The sequence below is a fragment of the Cheilinus undulatus genome, linkage group 14, assembly GCF_018320785.1.
Source record: "Cheilinus undulatus linkage group 14, ASM1832078v1, whole genome shotgun sequence".
NCBI lineage: Eukaryota > Metazoa > Chordata > Actinopteri > Labriformes > Labridae > Cheilinus > Cheilinus undulatus.
The window spans coordinates 23544030-23564882 of NC_054878.1; the positions used below are offsets into that span (position 1 = coordinate 23544030).

The following is a 20853-nucleotide window of genomic DNA, read 5'->3' on the forward strand; positions in this document are numbered from 1 at the left end:
CGGTGAGATGCGGCGATCACAGGCGGCAACGTTGCCCGGCGCACGCACACATTTAAACAGACGTGGGTAGGCTACGTGTCCCGGTACACACTCCCTCTCTCTCTCTCTCTCTCTCTGACTGTGGGAAGGTGCGTTTCCTCTTTCAGTGGATATTTGGAGCACGAGCCTGAGTGGCCACGAGACTGGAAAAGAATTGCCCTGAATGCCCTTATTCTAAGAGAGAGAGCTCTTATAACTAGACACTATGTAATAAAGATCACAGAAGCATCAAGGACACTTGGTCTTTAGCGTGTGCGCTAAAAGGGTTCAAAATTACGGACAAAATACAAGACGGTTTGCTCCAGCAGTGAGGTCTTAATGTGGGTCTAAAGACCCAAACTCACATGGTTCCTATTATCCCATGGCTCATATTTGATCAGGCGTTTAGAGCTGTTGAAAAGACGCAGCATGAACACGATGAGGTGGATTATAAGTGCAGAAACAGTGGATGATATTTCAGACTGTGACTCAAACATCACAATCACATCAGGACATCCTCCATTTTTCCTAAAATACAAAGAATAAAAATAGCTCCGCTCTCCTGATCCAATCGTTTTAATAGCTTGCTGCTGATTTGGTCACATGAGTTGACGTCTATTAGGTGAAAGTTTTGGAAGAAAAAAAAAAAAGAGAAAGCTAGAAAGACCTCCGGGTAGCTCGCAGTGCGTATATCAGCCCATAGAGGACACACCTACCCGCTTTAATGATCCACGTCTCCTGAGCGCGGCTGCCTTGGCCACATTATGAAGAGACTGAGACAGAGGTTGGACGCGTTTTTCTGCCCTAACGGAGGGAGCCGAGCTGTGACTCTGGAATAAAATAAACACAAATAAACAGAGCAGTTTATGTAGACACGAAGTTTGAAAGGGACTACAATGTGCGCGCGTGGGTTTCTATTTCACTGATCCTGCTCCGTGGCGTCAAGTTGCACACAGGAGCAGGGAGAAGTTTCAAATGGACAGACACTTGGAGAGAGTATGGGATTATTTTTGTAATGAGGATTGCTATTCCCTGTGAAGAAACTAAAGGTCTGCTGCGGAACAATGTGAGACGTTGTGCGTCTTGGATTCTTGTGTTTCTGGATATTCTGAAAGTGATTGGCAACAGTTGAGAGAGAAATAAGTTATGCGCAAAGCACTGAACGCTGCGACCCCGGGACCAAGATGGATATGCCATTACAAGCCCCTGCCCCTTTTTTAGACAAGTTTTAGCCGGCCTGCTCGTGTTGTTTTTGTTTTTGTTTTTACTGTAAACTTCGTGTTTGAGAAGACATCGCCTCATTGGCCTCTTGGATTTTAAAACGTCACCTGCCTTTGGATTGGATTTCCTACACAATGAACATTATTGACAGTTTGACATTATTATTTTTGACGCTGTCAGCTGTCAAGGTGAGTCGTGTCCCTGGGAGCAAAGTGGATGAGATTTGATAAAAAATAAAAGGAAAAAAGCTTAAGTCGACATGTCTTTGCGAAGTGACGTTGATCATTAATGTGTAGCTCGTCCTTGCCTTTCCCCTGGCTAGGTCATCGCTCATGTTTAAACAAGCCCAAATGTTTGGTAGCTTTGGGGGATTTAAAGAGCCCAACTATGTAGAAACCTTACCCACACAGCCTTGCGTCGTGCGCCTTTTATGTCATATGCGAGGATTTTTTTTTCAGTAATGTTGTCAAGTTTGACGCGGGGTAATAGCAGGCCTGCTCTAAAAGCACCTTGGAGATATTATTACGCTTTAAAGGCACAGTGGCTCCGGTCTGAATTAGGACATGAGCAGGTTCATGGCACTGAGCACTCTCACATGCTCTCACCGCTTCAATAAGAAGATTCTGTTCACACTCTGAGTTGACTTAGTGAGCACAACTTCACAGATCAAACCGGTTGACTAGGGGAATTTTAATGGCACTCTGTAAATCGTTTTCCATATAATCATTAATGAAGCGCAGTGCGCCCGGGGAGGCTTTGAGCAAAGGTTTCAAGGTGAAAAAAGCAACACGCCACTTCAGTGGGAGCCTGCATTTTTTCCAGGGACATGATTTGGCTCTGAAGGATTATTTCCAACAGGAGTTTTCCACATCAGAGAAACCCGGTTGAGTGTTTATTGAGCTAACTAGTGACAACTAATCCAGCTAATCAACGCTAAACACAACCAGGATGCGGTTTCAGCTGCCTAATATCACTCATCACCCGATTTAGGGGCCGCTGTTCGCAGCTTCACACCCATCCATTAACAATACAGAATATAGTGTTTTGGTGTGCTGGGGGTCCCTCGACCGACAATGTTGGACCCGCTCACACCACCAAAAGTGGGTGGAGACTGCTGGATCCACACAGCTACCCCCCCTCCCCTTTAAAAAAAAAATCTTTACTAAGAAATGAATATTTAAAAAGAAGCTGGTACTGCAGGAAGGTCTCACGCAACTTTGCCGAGTTATTGCGCGAGTGGCTTTCATGTAAGGGAGAAGGGGGCGCGCGACTGTGCGCGTGAAGGCAAGAGAAAGTTGTCCGTAATGCGCGCACGGGTGGAAAGTTGCCAGAAAAACCTTTGTAGCTAGTGTGCTTTGGGCTGGTATGGTGACAGCAGCCCCCTGTGAGGGAAAGCTGGAGTTCATACTGGTTTTAATGGTGACTTTATTAATCCGAGTTGCCGCTGATGAGGCAGCGAAAGGACACAGCACATGTTTGGTGGCCGAAACGACACCAGCACAGAGGTTCGGCAGTTTGTGAAGTTTTGTCACGTAGCTGATGTGGCAGAATTTAGGTCAGCATGTTCGCACATCGTAACTCTGGTCAAGTATTTGGCCTTAATAAGCTTTTACACACCAACTATAACTGAAAATCTGATTACTGCAAGGTTTGCATTTCCTTAAAATGTGAAAAGTGTGACTTTATTTTAAATGTGACCTTATGATACCATTCCCTGACGTGTATGAGAGCATAATGCCCTTAAAAGTACATTAATTTGTTTTTTTTTTCAGTGCGCACAGAGTACATATCATGGATATTTGGCTCTTATATTCCCCCAAACTGTGTACTGGGTCACTGAAGATAACATGCATAGCGTAGTTGTCATTTTCTGGCTCTGGCAGAAGACAAATGTCAAAATGCAAATATATATTTGCGCAACTCAGGCTAAGTAAAGGGCACAGCAGGTTTTTTTTCTTTTTACAACTCTTGCACAATCTACTGTAACTAACAGCTCCCTTTTTCTGTTTTCCTTCTTTAGAGCGCCCACATACCGAGGGAAACAGAAAGAGGTCCACATGACGGTAGGTGTTCCACAGGGCACCGTGGGAATACAGTCTGCTCAGGGCTCCCTGGCTGGCACTCAGCCAAGGAGCTGGTTTGAGGTTCACCTTGACATTAAAGGGAAATTACCGCCTCCTGGTGGACAATTGAAAACCCTAACTCAATTCAGATCTTCTAAATGAGAGCTGCTTCACCCCTACATCTAAACTCATGGACGTTTTCATCCCAAGCAGCATTCCTTCTTGTTTGAGGTTAAGCTGGGGAGATGTTATGGTGACCAGACTCAGTTATAGAAAGGAATTTCACCCTCTTGGCCGTACAGTTTCATTTTGCACAATCCCAGCGTTGCCCAATCTAATTTGGACAATCAGAAGCTGAACTTACAATATTTTTCAGGGCCAAGTTTATTTTGTTTTGCTTCCCAGAGGGCTGTCGGGTCGGGGTTGTTTTAGGCTCTGAGTGATGTTTTGGAGGTGTTGTCAGGCTGTGTGCTAATATCTTTCTCAAGAGCAAAACTCCTGCAGAGACAGAGGGGTGGGATGGCGGTGTACGCAAGCAGATGATTGGCTGACTACAGGGGGACTGAACCATAATGAGGATGACACAGAGCTTTAAGAAATGGGTGAAAGTCAAATTTAGTAATAATTTGATGCAATAGATGGGATGAAAGATTGGTTGATAAATCAAGTGTTGGCCATTCCAATTGCAAATCTTTTTTTCTTGAATAAACCCACTGGTCCTCAATGGAGTAATAGAAAGTGAAACAGATGTTGCATCTAAGTGGCTGATCTGCCTGCCATATTTCCTTTTTCTTTTACTGTTACCATACTGTGCTATCCAGCTGACATTTTCTAACCCCCAACATTGTTTCCTCATTGTAGTGATCCCTTTGATGGAGGTCTACAATAAGAGTTTGTGCCAGCCACGAGAGCTGCTGGTGGAGATCCTGCAGGAGTATCCGGAGGAGGTGGAGCACATCTTCATCCCGTCCTGCGTGGTGTTAACGCGCTGCGCTGGCTGCTGCAACGATGAGATGCTACAGTGCATGCCTACATCGAGCTACAACATAACAATGGAGGTCAGCAGCTTTGTTAACTTAAAAAACCATTATCTTAACTGTTACATGTAGTAAGTTCTGGTCTTTTTCTGTTTTCTGTCTTGACCTATATTTGAAATTTGTCTTTGGGACATCTTGAGCCAAAAAAAGGCAGTGCAATGCTTTATTTTTGCATAAAGGAGCACATGAGTGTCCCTCTGACATGTCAAGAGCTCTTTAGGTGCTCCACTGTTAGCTCAATGGCTGCTCAGGTGTGACCTTTAGGTAAAAATTAACCTGCTTCCTCTGCTTTTTGTCAAATGGTAGGAACAGGAAACCTGAAGATTAACAATCTGTTGTGTTAATCCTCATAATTGCAGGAGGAGAGTTCACAACAAGATATAACTAACTGCTTGTCTTCAACAGTGGAAAACAATGTAAAAATGTTCCTCCATGTGTTTATTTTTAAAAAAACATGATGATGATGTTTCATCTGCAGCCTTATTTTGGTCTCTAGTTTCCCTACATGCCAGTTTGAAACTTTAAGATGTTGAAAATGATTATATAACCCAGAAGATGTTTAGGAATATTTGTGTCTGATGTTCTCTCTTTCTTCTCTTTTTCACAGATTAAAAGAATAAAACCCCAAAGGCAACAAAATGATATTTTCATGAGTTTTACAGAACACAGCGCATGTGAGTGTAGGTAAGAAACCCTGAACACAAACTACAACACAGACACTCGTTAAAAAGATCAAATACAAAGCACTCTCTGTAGCAAAGGTTATCATGACACATCAGGTGAAGTGATTTTTTTCCCCACACACTTCACAGAGGAATATTTTATCTTTGCTGCTGTTCTGTTGTTCTTCTCATCTTACAAAGAAGCAAGCAGGTTTGAGCACATCCCATCAGACATCCTATAAATCACTGTCACCCCAGCCTTATTCCATTGAATTGCTAAAAAAAGAAAGCATTTGTGTAACTACAGTAGCACATACGGTATTACTTTATTGTCCTTCTGTGGAGGTAGTTCCTGACACAACAAAGGTGTGACAGCTGTGGTTCCTGATCTCTGTCTTTTTCTGGTTAGACATGAGGTGCAATAACTTATTTGAAAGCTGTAAATGTCCGATGCATCATTTCCTTAAAGTAGATGAGACGTGAGATGTGAGACACGAGGCAGCACAGAGGCATCCAGTCCTTATATTAAAGGAAATCTAAAAAACAAACACTGTAGGGGGAGGGTACTGGCCAAGAACCGAGTTCTGTTGTCACTTACGGACTCTTTCTGAGTATCTGAATGTGAAACATGTTTGTTTCATTGGTCACAGTGAGGCCAAGCCTGTGTGTACAGCCTCTGGCTATAAAGAAATGTCCCTCTGAACTTAGAGCAGCCAAAGCTCTCTCAATACCTCACTGTAAAACCATTTAGACGTGGCTGTAAACATTAAGGGCACCTCTATAAAGTTTTGAGACTGCATTCAATCTATTTAGCACTGTTTTAAATTTGTTGACTTTACTGCCATATTCTGGAAGTGGTAAAAAGCATCAAGGTTTGAAGGATCTCCAAGTTAAATTTTTGTTGGAAAAACTGACATTAACTTGTAAATATTTCATGCTACAGCAGCAAGAGTCAGACAAATAATTAATATTAATGACATCAAAGTAAATCACAATGCTGGACTATACAGGCAGCATCCTTTTTCTGTGTATGTAAATATGAAAGAAATTTGGATCTGGCAAGAATAAATACAATACAGAGCTATCATTGAAAATAGTACCAAAAGTATCAGGAAAGTTGAGGATTACTCCTTTAATCATGTGTATTAAAATGACAGTTACCATGTGGTGAAGCAAGCTGCTTTTAAAGAAAATTTCTCAATATTGTGAGTTTATCACAAAATGGAAATTAGGAAATTGTTGCTGCAAAAAGAATTTAAAATGGTGCATGATAGATCATTTTGGTCGTGTCATCAGTAACAACCTGCATTGTTAAAAAAATGAAGCCATCCTGGAAGTGTAAAATAAATGCAGTTCCTTGAGTGTCAACTTGAGGCTGAAGAACCAGAAGTTAAATACAAACCTTGCGTTAAAAATGGCCATTATTACATCAGAAATCAGCATATTTACAGCCTGGTTCAAAGTAAGGTTTTGATCAAGATTTTTAATGCCTTTACAGGGACACACTGTACAGGGGATAATTTTTTTCAGGACTTGTTTGTGTGCTTTAGATGAGGATATTGATTTGTACATTATTAGGAGCATGGCTGATATATATACAATTCAAGCACAGTGCTGCTGTTTGTATAGAGGCTTAAGGACCGCTAACCCAATACACCAGATAGCAAAGGTACCCAAGTAAAAGTACAGTTACTCTGGTTAAATTTTACTTCAGTCAAAATAAAAGTACTAGTCTATAAATCTACTCAAATAAAAGTAAAAAGTATTTAATTGAAATAAAGTACTGAGTACAGAGGAGCTACTGAGGAGTGGTACAAAAAAATGTAATCTTTCCATATTGGCAAAAACAACAAGAGAATAGATCTCCAACCAGGTTGTTCAGTTAAAGTCACACCCCTATAATAAGGTAAAATACTCAGTAAAATTGACAGTGTTAATTAAACTCATGTAAAGTATTTAACACTTTAGAAGTGATTGTATTGGCCCACTCTATATATTGTTAAAGTACACTTTCAAAGCCTTGAATATTTTACAGTATGACAGAGCTACAATGTTACAATGTCATTTAGCAGACATTTTAGTCCAAAGCAACATACAGAGATAGACAGGTGTTCATGGCGTTAGGGACATTGTCCAAGGGCCCACACTGGTTACTGATTGCGCCCTGACTGGGATTTGAACCTCCAATGTCAGTGATATAGGCCGCTGAGCAGAGCTGCAGCAACTCTTGAAAATCTGTGGTGAGATAGAGCTCCCCTTGCAATAACTAAACAGAGTCAACCTCATAGTAAGGCAATACAAACTGATGAAAGATATGTACTATGCATCCTTTACAAGCTTAAGTCTCAGGCGAGAACTCTAACTCACTGGACAGCACCACTCATGGTGCAAATGTGTCTCACAGCAAAAAAATGACAACAGTCCACCAGAAACTAAAGAAGTCATTCTCTATGTGCTAATGTGTAGCAAACAGAGGTCGAAAAAGTACAAGAGTACTGTACTCAAGTAAAAGTACAATTACTCTGCTTGAAAATTAAGTAAAAGGTAAAAGTACTGATCATACAATGTAATCCAAAAAGTACCCTGAAATACTTGTACAATACACAACTTTGAAGTAAATACGATTAGTTACTTTCCAACTCTGCTAAATAGACTACTTCACATAGCCATGTCTCACATCCATCTGAATGGGGAACATTCTGTCTGTCACTTCCATTACAGCCAGTCAGAGTGACAAAGCATGATGCAGTGGAGCTCCGGAGTGAACTTGACACAATAGCTGCTATCATGACCAACTATCAGTTAAGCCTGTGGCGAAACAAACTCATGCCAAAGCAAGTCAGGAGAAAAGCAAAAGCATCTTTTCTGGAGAGAATATCTTTCAGCGCACCTCTTTGCTCTTCTTTTTGTAAAGAAATGTTGCTACGAATGCGTTAATCGCTACACCACAGTTGTTGCAATCGAGAATGTTTTTAAGCTTGCAGAACTAAACTATAACTGTAGCTACCGCTTCATCCTCTACAAATGATACTGACTGGTCTGTCCATTCTCTCAACGTGTCAGATTGAAGCTTTGCAAAATGGACAGAAATGGAATCTGATTAGTCTATCAACTCAGCAAGTTTAAAGAGCCGCCTCAGTGCTATCTCTATGTCTTGTTTCTAGGCTGATCTAAAGCTAGTTTGAGGCAGCATTTTCTGGTGGCTGCCAGCGAATAAACTCAAGAGCTCCCCTCTCTAAAAGCATGGCTGTTATCACTATCACGCCACAGTCTGTGGTGGAGACTGGTGTTAACTGTAGCTCAAGTGCATTTTTATGTAAAAAAACAGGGATCAATTACTTGTTATTAAAAAAATTCAGAGAAATCCACATAGGCACATATGTAACTGATGGGATAATACACATATTTATGAACATGTATTCCTGCTTTTTTAACATATCTATTAGGAGTTTTTATACCATCTTGTCAAACGGAAACTTGGCCGTGTGTCCGTGACCTTTTTGAATGAAACACTGTTTCCTAACTCTTTTGGCAAACTGTGTGCCAGAAATTTTATTGCTCCACACGCTGTTATCGGCAGGAGTCATCACTAAGAGGCATAGTGAAACAAACTCTGAAGACTTTCTATTGTAGTCATGTTTGTACATGTGTGTGTGTGTGTGTGCCTGTCTGTGAGTGTGTACACAGTATTATTTCCCAACAAATCAGGTCCATTTGCTTTAGAAAGTGAAAGGCAGCTTTATCCAGGTTTCTGGTAAAAGATGATGACGTAACATGAATTGTAAAAAAGGATTGATGGGAGCCAGCACATGCTGATAATGAGTCTCTGAGCAACGATGATCTCGATGTGTATCTGTTTACCAGGAAACAACAGCATGCTGTAATCTAATGTCACATTGTTTTGTTCCTGTCTTTCAGGTTAAAGAAAGAAGTGAAAGAACAGAAAGAAAAGTGAGTACAGCACTCTCTCTGCATGGAGACAATGGGGACTTGAGATTTGATCTTTTTCCTGTTTTGCTCTGCAAACAAACTCTCACCCTCTGTCGTCTGCAACTCTCGGCCTTTCTGAAATTATCCCATGTGCTATTTCTAACCTGAGCCCTCATGTTTGTTTTCTAAATTGCTCTGTCATTCCATTATTCTCTCACAAAGACCCATCATATTTTATAAAAAGTCCAAGGAGATAAGCTAAAACATGAGCTTCGCTTGCAGCTCTCAGGTGATAAACACGGGGAATACCATCTTGACTCATCCAGGTGAATGAGTGACACATCACAAGGTCATTGCCCTCTCTACATGTGTCCTTTACACCTTCCCTCCCTTTTCTATCTCATCTTTACATTCCTCTCCTCTCTTCTTTACTGTTTATGTCCCACTTAACTTCTGCTACTCCCGTTATTGCCTGCTCTGATATAGATAACGGTGTTTTTAAAGATGTGTTAAAGCTCGGTGTTTATGGTCTTTGCTGTTATGTTCTTCCCATCCCATGCTACTGAAGTCAGTGTGCTAAGAGTCATTAAAACTCTTCAATCTTCCTGCTTCGAAAAGCCGTTAATATCTCTGCACAGCAGGTTGGTTGTGTTTTGGTTTTTATGTCAGGTTTTCTGTCATATAGATAAAGCTAGTTTTGGGGCCTCCTCTTTAACCTTGTCTTAACTGTTTACGAGTCAGGCTTTGGTGGCGTGCATCATCAGAGTGATGGTCTAAGGGTCGTTCAACTGTTGTTTCTATTGGCTTCATACTTTCATGTTAGTTTTTACGTTGACTTCTGACCTCTCAGCAGTGAAAGGTCTTCAGAGGTCTGTCAGGGTGATTTATCCCGCTGAGGTTGTGAAACTTAACTGTCAATGTCCACAGTGATGGATGAATAATTAATAGATGATACCAGCATGACTCTGAGTTATGGATATGCTTACTTTTAAAGCCATTAGCTAGCTGTGTCTGACCTCAGCAACTGTTGGATGGATTATCATTAAGTCTGGTGTAGAAGATAAATTACAAACTCACTTAACTTCATTCGGCTCCAATATTAAACACACAATATGTAAATGTAAAATTGCCAGATGGCTCTCATATATAACAAAAGATGTAAAGAGACACACTGCTCAGCTCTGTCTACTTCTGCTGCTTTCTTCTTGTTCTTAACTTAGAGTCCGTCCAATAAAAATGGCACTCCTTAAAGTCTATTTAACAGGGATATATCAAAATCTCACAGTACGATAATACCTTGGTAACAAGTCCATTTTAGAGGTGTTTTTGATTGGTATACAACCCCCCGCCCCACTCCCCCCAAAATCCAACAACCAAAGACTTTAAAAAAGTGGTGATGGTGTCTATTAAACAACAATTGCACTTTGAACATTACAATATGTGCAAAAAAAAGTGCTGTCGGTGTAGGGTAGGCTTAGAATTTTAATTCATTTGGCTCCAGTGTTTACTAACCTTTTAAACCCTCATTGTTCACCACTGAAAATAGCTGTAGGTCTTTGGGGATATATATTTACTGATACACCTTGTGATCTGGACAGATTTAGCTCCTTGCATCTTTGCGAAGTGTGTCTGCATATTGTTTTTTGTTTGTCATCTTTTCTCATTTCTTGACCCCAGAAACCAAATTCCTTCCACATGTCAGATTTAAAAGTCCCTGAAGCCTCCACAACCTCACTTGGTTCTCCATCGCTACTGGTAGCATCAACCATTTTCAGGCTGTTAGGTCAAGCCAGTAAGTGGAGTGCAAAGGATGATGGGTGCACAGGGGTTGATGGGAACTGCTCCACTAAAAACAAAAAAAAGCAAACAAAAAAAAACTACACTCCTTGCTCTGAAGACCTGTCGTTTGAACCCGTCTTATGAGACAACATAAGATGCTCCTGTCACTCTAGTATATACTTGCTGTTTAAAAGTAGCCTTTCTGGTTAGTGCTGCAAGCTACTTGCAAAGCAATGTTAGCATCATGAACCAGGAAGGCCAATTTTAAGCAGCTTTTCTCCATTGTTATGTGAAATTCCCCCAGAAGTAACTTAATTTTTTTTACATTGGGCTCTCATATTCATTTTTACATTGTACAGAGAGAGCTTGGATGACAGAAGGTGCAGATGATGGCAGGAAATAAGTTTGCCCTTTCATAAGTAATCAGCTCTGAACATGAATGACGTACAGGAAAAAAATGGCAGATTGCAGTTGCAGTTCCCACTTCCCTATGTAGCAGTCTTCGACGTCACATTAAGTGTTTCCACAGAAAGTTTGTCATTGCTGTTGCAATGACAAACTTTCCCTGTGTTTGTCATGTTGGCTCTAGTATTGCTACAACTATGACAGATGTGTTACATTTGTCTGGTTTTATTTGAGTTAATAAGTCCCCTTAAAAAATGCATAACATAGGTTTAGTCATTTTTAGATTAATTTTGATATTTCAGAGATAAAATTCTTTATAAATCTTTAAGTCAAAATTTCCTTTTGACTAAATACTTGTAATTCAGTACTTTACATTTTAGGAGTTATTTGTTAGCTAGCATTCAAGTTAGCATGCCAACACAACAGACTGTGATGTGAAATTTGATAAATATTAAATCAGTGATGCATTTACATTAGCACTGTAAACTTTACAAGCTGTCATTGTGAACATGATATTATGCAATGTTAGTGTTTAGTTCAAACAACTCTGTAAGCAATAAAAATCAATCAGAACAGCTAGCATAGCTATGCGTTATTATCTTTACCTGCCATGTTGATACAGGGTCATTTATGGATAAGCAACGATTTAACTGAAACATCCTGAGAACTGAGACAGCAAACTTAATGTACAACCCGATATACAAGACCAGACATTACACTCGACTCTGTCGTAGTGTCGGATAGTGATGATTTTTAAGTCTGCATCAGACCAAAGCACTGGTTAATGTACATGATGCTTTGGCACAAACTGTGCTAGGTGTCCATGATGTTAGAAAATGTGATGGCATGCTACCTTTACAATATATTATAGACTACTGGCTACTTTCAGGTAGCCAGACTCCAAAGTTTGTGACAACACTTGGCCTGCCATTCAGACACACAAGCTACAATCTGCTGGGTGTTAAAGATACTGCCAGCAGATTGTAGCTTGTGTGTACAATCTGCTGTTTCGTGGTAAAAATTTCTGTGCTGTTTGGCGTGTCCATGGCCCCTGTTTGTTTTTAGAATTTAATGAATTATACTAAAATTCTTAAAAGTAGCTGCTTGCGTCACTGACATCATAAGCCAGCCAGTATATAAACAGACAACCCCAATGATTTAATCCTGTCTGCACCTGGGAAACTCATGTTTTATGCTTTACAAGCTTGTTCTCATAGTTCTTTGTTCAGAAACAAGTTGAATCAGCTATAAAGGGTTGACCCAGATAGGATGAAAGATGCAGTTTTGAAGTTAAGTCCAAGTTCATTGTCCTCGAGCCATCTGGGAAATTTCAGAACAGCCGACAGAGCCAAACCTCAAACCATTAATCCCTTACAAAGTCTGCAGAGTCACTGTACTGTTGCACGGCTTTTTTTTTAACCAAAGTTGGATAGTAAAGTAGGGTTTTACTGACATTTGATCCTCATCACATTCATAAACTACACGATGAGTGGAAACGTTTCAGCACACATATCAAGTGATGACATTTTTTTGCTACAATGCTTTTTTTCTATCAGTCTGAAAAAAAAACATCCCATTAATTGATGTAAACACTACCTAAAGCCTTTCTTACACAAAAATGATGTAATTGGTCGTCCCAAACAAATCAATCAATACCAACAATCAAATGAACTCCTCAGACAGTCTCCTCAGTCTCTCAGGCATCTCTCTGCGTTGTTGTCCTCTCTTTTCTTGCAGAAAACCCCGGAAAGAAAAGGGCAAAGGCCAAAAGAGAAAACGAAAGAAAAACCGCGACAAAACAATTCATGATGCGTATGTCAGCTCCGCCTTCTCCACCTACCTGCACCTGAGTGTTGCGCTTCTCATTATTAAGCTCATTTGGGAGGAGCTTCTTTGTCCCTTTTAATTTGCCGTTAGCTACATTAAATTAGCATGCTGCTTCGGTGTAATGTGCTAACTCCTGTCCTGTCAGTCCTGTTCTGCGTACTCAGTGTAGCAGTGCCCTGCTATTTGCTAACGCGTTTTGCTAACGCAGCTTTCGCAAATCCTTACATAACAGTGGGAGAAGGGAAGAAAACTTTATAGTTAAGAGAAATGAACCATAACTTCTCTCAAATGCCCATCTTATCTCCCTGTAACCTTACCACCTCCATATTTTCAAGAAAATCCCTCACTCTGGTTGAGACTGGGACGCTGTTTTGGACGAGATACAGTGGTGTATCAGGAAAAACAGTAGCTGCTGCTAACATCTTGTCAGATACCTAGCTCTTTGATTGATGATGGACATGTTTAAAGAAGCTGGAATAAACAGATCGTCCTTTAGCTGTAACTTAAAACTTCTACTGACACAGATCACAGCTCCACCAGCATGGCTCTGCAGACCGGCTCGAACTGTTGTGGTATCTTTGCCGGGATCACCAGGATTGTAATCATGGTCCTGTGTTCAGTGTTGAGTCTGTGCCGCTTTCCTGTGTCTCATACCCGTCTCCTCTTCAGACTATTTTCTTTTCATCTTAACAAACAGGTTTTTGATGTCCCGTATATAATGCTGGTACTTTTATGTAATGTGCAGATATGAATGATGGCTATCTATCACTTCTTTTTCTTTGTTGTCTGCTAGGAGGGATTTGTAAACCAGCAAATTGTAAAGAAAGTGATGTTTTGTGCCTTTTTTGTATCTGAAACTTTACAAAAGCACCCATACTCTATCTGAAGAGTTTAAACATGACCTCATATTTCTTCAGTGCTTATAATGTGAAAGAATACATGTCTTTGTGTTAATTTGTAATGTTTATCAAGAGTATTCTCTGTTCTGAATCTAATGTTTCTCTGTGGGAAGTTTAGTTTTCACCTAATAAAATGGAATCTTTCTTTATTGAGAACCAAGCAGACCCTTGAGTCTTCTTTACAAGCATTTTCAAACATGTTCTGCCATTGACTTTCACTTTAGAGCCAATATGTGCCGTTTTGTGTTGCATGAACTGGTCCAAAGCTTTGCTCTCTGCATGTCTAACACATACAAGGTATTTTAGAGCCGTCCAATCAACGCAGCCAGGCTTGGGGGGCGTGGGGGAGGGTAATTTTACTGCCTGAGTATTTGCCTGCTCTGTGGGAACTTGCGTGTAATACTACCCAACTGTCACATGCAGCCCAACTTGTCGGCCGGTGCCTTGGAGGAGCAAACTGGAGCAAACGATGAGGTTGACCTAAGGGTGGCCTATCCCGTGGGTGGTAATGGTACACTGTGATAATGTACCTCTCTCTCCCTTTTCCTCCCCACCCCTGTCTGTCTCCCTCTGTCCAGTGTTTGTGAGCCATGTTGCGATCACTGCTCGGAAAGGAGGAGGCGTTTATTCGTACAGGATCCCGCAACCTGTCGGTGCTCCTGCAAACACACGGACGAATACTGTAGAGACCGCCAGCTAGAGCTCAATGAGAGGACCTGCAAGTAAGTCCTGTCAGTAAAGCCACAGTCGTACTATAACTTTCAGGATTTGTGCTGGAAGTTTGACATTCTTGTGGTAAATCACAGTGTCATCTGTAAAAATGCAAAATAATGACAGAAAATCAAAGAGATTCTTCCTATTATATTTCCCTCCTTGCCTCTCTTTTGCATATTGTTAATAAAATAAAAGCCAGTTTGTCCCAAGCAGAAATAGTTTTAAAAAATTGTGCAGACAACTTTGCGTAAAATTTGAAAAAGGGTACAAGTAATTAACTACGACTCTTTTCCAAAACCTTTTCTTTATGCGTTAATGTTCTTAATTGCTAATTTAAGTTGTCTCTCTCACAGAGAAGTGTTGATTTCATGAATTATGTTCCTATTTGGGATAAATTGCTACGATATCAAGGGATGTTTTGAGGCTTTGCTACCTGTAAGTTATACTGCCAATCAGTATAAGGGTATAGTGGTGTATATTCACTCTGTCTTTCCAGAAAAAAGACCGCATTTGCAAAAAAACCCACAAATTCCAATCTTGAGGGATCAACATAGTGATTTTTACATAGGTGACGTCACATTGGCTGCATAGACTACAACCCTACGGCTTTTTTCATGTGATGTGGTCACTTGAGTGACGATCGAGCCTGCAGTTTTATTTTTTGTTACGTCATTTAAAACTCATCATTTTGGTTTTAATATCCACAGTTTTACTGTTTCGGTTGACTCATACAGCTCTCATGAGTTTTTTCCAACCGCAGCTGTTTTCACTGAACTACTACGACGGATGCATCTGGTTCTCCTTTCATTCAGACGGATTACTATCCCCCTTTTGTTTTGTGTTGGCTAACAGTCAATGTTGGAACCAGCGCTAGACTGGGAAGAAAATTTGTCCCTGGCATTTTTGGCTCATACCAGCTTCTAACAACCATCTACAGACAACATAACTGTACACTATCCCTGTGTCCTCCTTCAATAGGTCTATGGTGTTATCCCCCCGAAGCATTAAAAGTGAAGGCCACAAACACATTAACAGAGTGTTTCCCTCTGTTTTGACTGATTCCCTTGTGGCCAGAGGAGGACAAAATATCCTTATCCAAGAAGAAGAGAAGAAGTTTAGAAAAACAACGATTAATTAAAAATAGATATCAAATTTAAATACAAAAATTGACCATAATTAGAAATAAATCTCAGTCCAAATGTCTGAATGGATGTCTGGGGGTGAGGTAATCCTCCCCCTGTGCTGTCTTCAAGGATGGTAATTAGTGATGAGCAGCGAAATCCAGTGCCAACATGGTACCGGTACCATCCAATACCTACCAGATCAAATTACATCACAGATATTGATGTTTCCATTTGATACTCTGTCACCCCAATACGACTCCCCACTACCCCAAATTGATTTGTTATGGAATTTATCATGTATCTTGTAAAGATATTTATGCCAGTCAGTTGTGATACCAAAATGGTTTCTATTCTCCAGCTGATTTTCAACACACTTTTCTTCTCCCTAAAGTGTTGATTCAGGCACCTTTAAGGCACCAACAACCGTATAAATAGTATCGATTTGGCACCGATATCAGAAAAAACCCCAAATGATACCCAATCCTAGAGTTAATGTGTGTGTACATAGAGCTCCCCTTGGTCCATGCTTCCTTGCTTGCTTGCTTGCTTTCCTGCGTTGCTGAAACACTGAAAATTGACGGACAGTGACATGTGACATCACGCCGTTACTGTATCAGTCACAGTGAAGCTTTGTTACTGTAATGAAGTGCAGAAATGACCTGTAATGACCTTTAAATACTTCACAAGAAGCTACTCTCCTTTGACTAGCTTTTATAATACTTAATCTCTACTCCTTTACATCTCAGAGAAGTACTCATCTCTTTATTGTATGGGATTGTTGTTTTTTCTAAAACCTTAAACATGTCTAGCAACAGAATTATATTTTTATGCAGCTTTGATAAGAGTATAATTGTAAAAATACCCACAAAACATGTTGCTATACTATCAATGCTGAGTATTCAAACTTTATATGGATGACAATGGTGACAGACTTGTAAACACTAGTATTTTAAAAAAGGACTTTACTTGTAATGGAGTACTTTCACAGTCATTCCTTGCACTAGAGCACAGAATCACAGATTTAACCTCAAACATCTTTTCATAAATATCTACAAAGAGAAACTTAAGCCTGAAATATTGGGGTACACTCCAGACTTGTTTTGATTGTGAGAGCTTGATGCTTCTATGGTCTCTCTCCCCTCATGTTCATGAGTTACCTTCACTTCCTTGACATGGACCTGCGCCTTCTGTTTTTTAACCTGCAGTGCCACAGACCTAGCCTCATCCACCTGCTCCTGCATGACAGCAAGCAGTATGGTAGCAGTCCAGGCCTGCTGATGGGACAGCAGTCTTTTTAAATTTTGTGGCTTTTTGACTTGGATTATTTTCACTTTATTCTTTTTTGTTTATCGCATGGATCGCTTCCCTTGGAACTTTTTCTGAACAGAGTGGGGAGCGGCGGGGATGTCCCAGTAGAAGATGTGACTGGGCCAGCCAACTGTCATTATAAAGAAAACAGCCAATAGGCCACTGCTCCTGCTTTGTGGTCTTTTTAACATTTATTTCAATCAGTACCATTTTGTCAAGAAACACATATGAATTGCAAATATACATTTTTCTTTATTAGCCACAATTAATTTGCATTTATTGCTGTTATTTATATTTGGGGGTGTGGCTGTTCTGGGCTCCCCCTGCCCTTCCATGAGTCTATGTGGAAAGCCACAAGCTGGAACAGCACACATTCCTGCTTTTCCTGTGCCTACAAGGAAAGGCTGAGGCAGGGAGAGAAGCAGCAAAAACCCAGAGCAAGCAATAATAACAATGACATTAAGTCAGAAGCAGAATAAAGGAGGAGCTGGGGTGGCGGAGGGTTGCTGAAGCGGCTTGCAGAGGGAGCAGCGACGCTTAGCCAGAAAATAGCAGTTCAAATATGGCAGCATGAGAGCGATTAGCCAATAGCGGGCTTAGAGCAGATCAGCTGGCCATCAGCTGACAAGGGCTTGCGTGAGATCAGCTGATCTCAGTTATATGGCAGCTCTAGACTGCAGCCTGAACTGACCCTATACTCTCGATTTTTAGGCTTTTATACCTGTCTTCAGGACAGTGGGGAGAGCGATAAAGTGTGAAATGACTAGGGGCAAAGGAACATTGGGTCAGATTCGAACCCAAGCCACCTGTTGCAAGGGCATCCGGCTCTGTACATGGCACCCTGACCTAACCACCAGGCTTCTGGGGCCCTAGATGGAACTAGATATTACTTTGGCAGCCATTCACTGTATAATGTTTCTTTACTACACTGGGTTGAAGTATCAATGAGCATTTACACCCACACCTCTAAGTGACACCCCTGAAGATGAACTGTGGAGTTTGGGTGTCTTTGCCTTTGTGTCATAGTTGTTACATTTTAGTAAAGTGTTAAAGCTCAACTGAGACCAAAGCAGAGCTGAACGGAAAGCTAACATTCAACTTGTTTCTATTCGACTGACCCAAAATATAACTTGAAATTAAAGCTGAAGACATTTTTTATGATTTACACTTATTTATTGCTCCTTTTTAAAATTTCATTTTTCTTTTCTTTTATAGATGTGACAAGCCCAGAAGATGAGAGAGGTGGGAGCACCAGATGTACAAGATGAAGGAATATTCTAGAGATATTTCACAGCACAGCACTTTGACCTTTTAACCGTAAGCTCTTCTTTTCTGTGGAAAGCATTCCCCTTGGACTGACTGAGAGTGAACAAAGAGACTGAAGTTCCTCCTACTGTATATCTGTGTGTATATAGACCATGATAAAAGAAAAAAAGAGTACAGAAATGTCATGCTGCTACAGAAATGTATAACTAAACCCTTCATTTTGACAAAAAGCAAATAGCCGCCATGTGGTTTTTCTAACAGGCTTGCAGTGCAGGTATAGTCTTGTTGTCAATTCATTGAATGCAATTACTTCACTGGATATGAGTCTACTGTGGCTGTGTGTCAATCATAAATTGCAAAACCTCTCAATCTAAGATATATTTAACTGCTAAAACAGTGGGTGAGGCTGAGGAAGACATGGGAACGCTCTCATTTCAAAAGAGACAGATGGACTTTTCTTTGTCAACGTTTGCTTTTTCGGAGTATAAAAGCAGGACTTGCGGAGCAGCTGACGGAAATCTGTCTGGACATGATGTCGCCTCCTTTGCCGTGAGGACATTGCAGGACTGACGTGGACATACACAATGACGCTATTGTGAGCAGCTTGTTGGAGAAGAGACTCAAGAGTGCCATATACTTTAAAAGGGATACTGGTTATCAATATAGCATCAAATGTTTGCTATGTCCTACATGAAAACCACTGAAAACACCCTATACTGTAGTGTGATTCCATTTGAAAACTGTGCCTCACAAAATGTACTGAGAAATCTTTCGAGTGCTTTTAAATTATTTTTTGTGTTGTTTTTCAGGAGAGGGGATTGTCTAAGTAGTTTTGTTAGTTGTTGAACTCAATACAGAATTCGTTGATTATGTATCTTCTTCTTTGAACTTGTACATACTTAATAACCCTTTATGCCATAGTCCATCCTAGATAATTTATAATATTTTTAGATTATTTTTTCAGTATTCAGTCTTCTACCCATATTTAATTTGGTCTATTTATATATGCAGTGTTATGTACTTGTAGCTGTCCTTTCCCCTCCCCCACGTTTAAGGTCACTGATGGCTCCCCTCAGCATGGACCCTCGCCATGCTTTTCTACAAAACAACAAGAAAAACACAAAAAAACCGCAATGATTTGAGAACATTCCCTAAATGGATCATTTTTTCTGGTGTACTGATGGCATCTCCTTCTCTCCTCTATTTTTAAATCCCTCTGACTAAGGGTGCAGGTGCTGTGTAGAAAGTTAACATGTCTTTGTGTGTGTCTGAGTGTGTTTCTGTGCATTTACTGCCATGCGCATCCATGTGTAGGTCTATGTGTGTTGTATTTAAATATTTAAATTAGTAGCAGTCCTTTTGTCCATGTCTTATCGTCCTGCAAAATGCAAATAAAACTAAACTACTGCTAGATGCTTAGCATAAACCAACACTACAAATTCAAAATCCAATGTTAATCTGCATCCTCTCTGCCATCAGTCTTCAAGCCCTCTTGTTAGCTCTCTTTGTCTCTTCCTCACTATTAACATGTCTTCTGTGTGTATGTAAAACAGTAAAGCATATTTATTTTCAAATTATAATTATGTTTTTTATATAAAATAAGGAAAAGGTTGCTGTGTTGTGAATGCTGTGTTTTCAAGAGATTTCATTAGGCACAGGAGATTGTCCGTGTTGTTGTGCAACAAGATGATGCTCACACTTAATGCAGAATGTAACCTGGGAGAAAATAGATCATAGAAATCAGAAATTCCCGCACGCTGTTCATGGTAGACCGACAGATACTCAGCCTTATGAATAAAATGGCACTTTGAAGCAGTGTGCAGTAGTTTAATCTGTTAAACTGAACCACAGACAGTCATTGCAAAACTCTAGTTGAGATCACTACTCAGGTCTGTTTAGTTTAAATGAAACTACACTTAAGAATCTGTCAGAGACAGAGAGGATCTTCAGAGTTAAAGAAAGCAACAGAAGTGGTTTGGTAAGACTTGGCTTGTGGGGAGGTTTTGGTATTGCTTAAGATCCAAAAGGATAAAGATATCTGCCTGTGAATGCAGTGGGAGGCACGAATTGGTTATCGTAAGAATTTGGTTTGTAGTCTGTTTATAGTAGCAGTAGTGTTTATTCATCCACTCTGACTCAACCTTGCTTGGATGGAGGAGAACTACATGTGTGACACATTTGACCAGATTCATCTGGGGAACCCAACATTTCACTTTTTATAGTTAATTTGGGATCATTAATGTAACACATGAGTGGATTTTCATAGCAGCTGGCCCTCTACTGACTGCATTTGCCTGTTTTAACTTTGAGGAGGGACTTCAACACAAAGCAGCGCACAGAAGAGGAAGGTCGAAGGCTAAACCAACATTTCTCAAATTTTTTCTGTTGAGACATACTTCAAAAATTTGAAAAATCAAGTCACCCCAAACAAAACATCTGTTACCACTAGTGTAGACCTTACATACACACTTTAACACACCTGCTGAACTGGTGTAAGCCGAAACAGTTTCTGACCTCAATACTGATGTGGTTTCAGGAAAAGGTCATATAAGATCATTTTGATAATGGTAATTCTTGGCTGAATTAAAGCATTTTGAAGG

The 20853-nt window shown here is 40.3% G+C and overlaps 1 protein-coding gene across 2 annotated transcripts; it reads left to right on the top strand.

Annotated features, from left to right (window-relative positions):
• The first annotated feature begins 722 nt into the window (after window positions 1-722).
• On the top strand, window positions 723-20065 carry vegfab (vascular endothelial growth factor Ab). 2 transcript variants are annotated; one of them, XM_041804955.1, is made up of 8 exons: window positions 723-1427; window positions 3260-3302; window positions 4164-4360; window positions 4947-5023; window positions 8920-8952; window positions 12853-12927; window positions 14420-14563; window positions 18203-20065. In XM_041804955.1, the coding sequence occupies exons 1-8, from the start codon at window positions 1374-1376 to the stop codon at window positions 18222-18224; spliced, it is 645 nt and encodes a 214-aa protein (XP_041660889.1). In that variant the 5' UTR covers window positions 723-1373; the 3' UTR covers window positions 18225-20065. The 2 variants fall into 2 exon arrangements, with proteins under 2 accessions (XP_041660889.1, XP_041660890.1); XM_041804956.1 differs by lacking the exon at window positions 12853-12927.
• The last annotated feature ends 788 nt before the right edge of the window (window positions 20066-20853 follow it).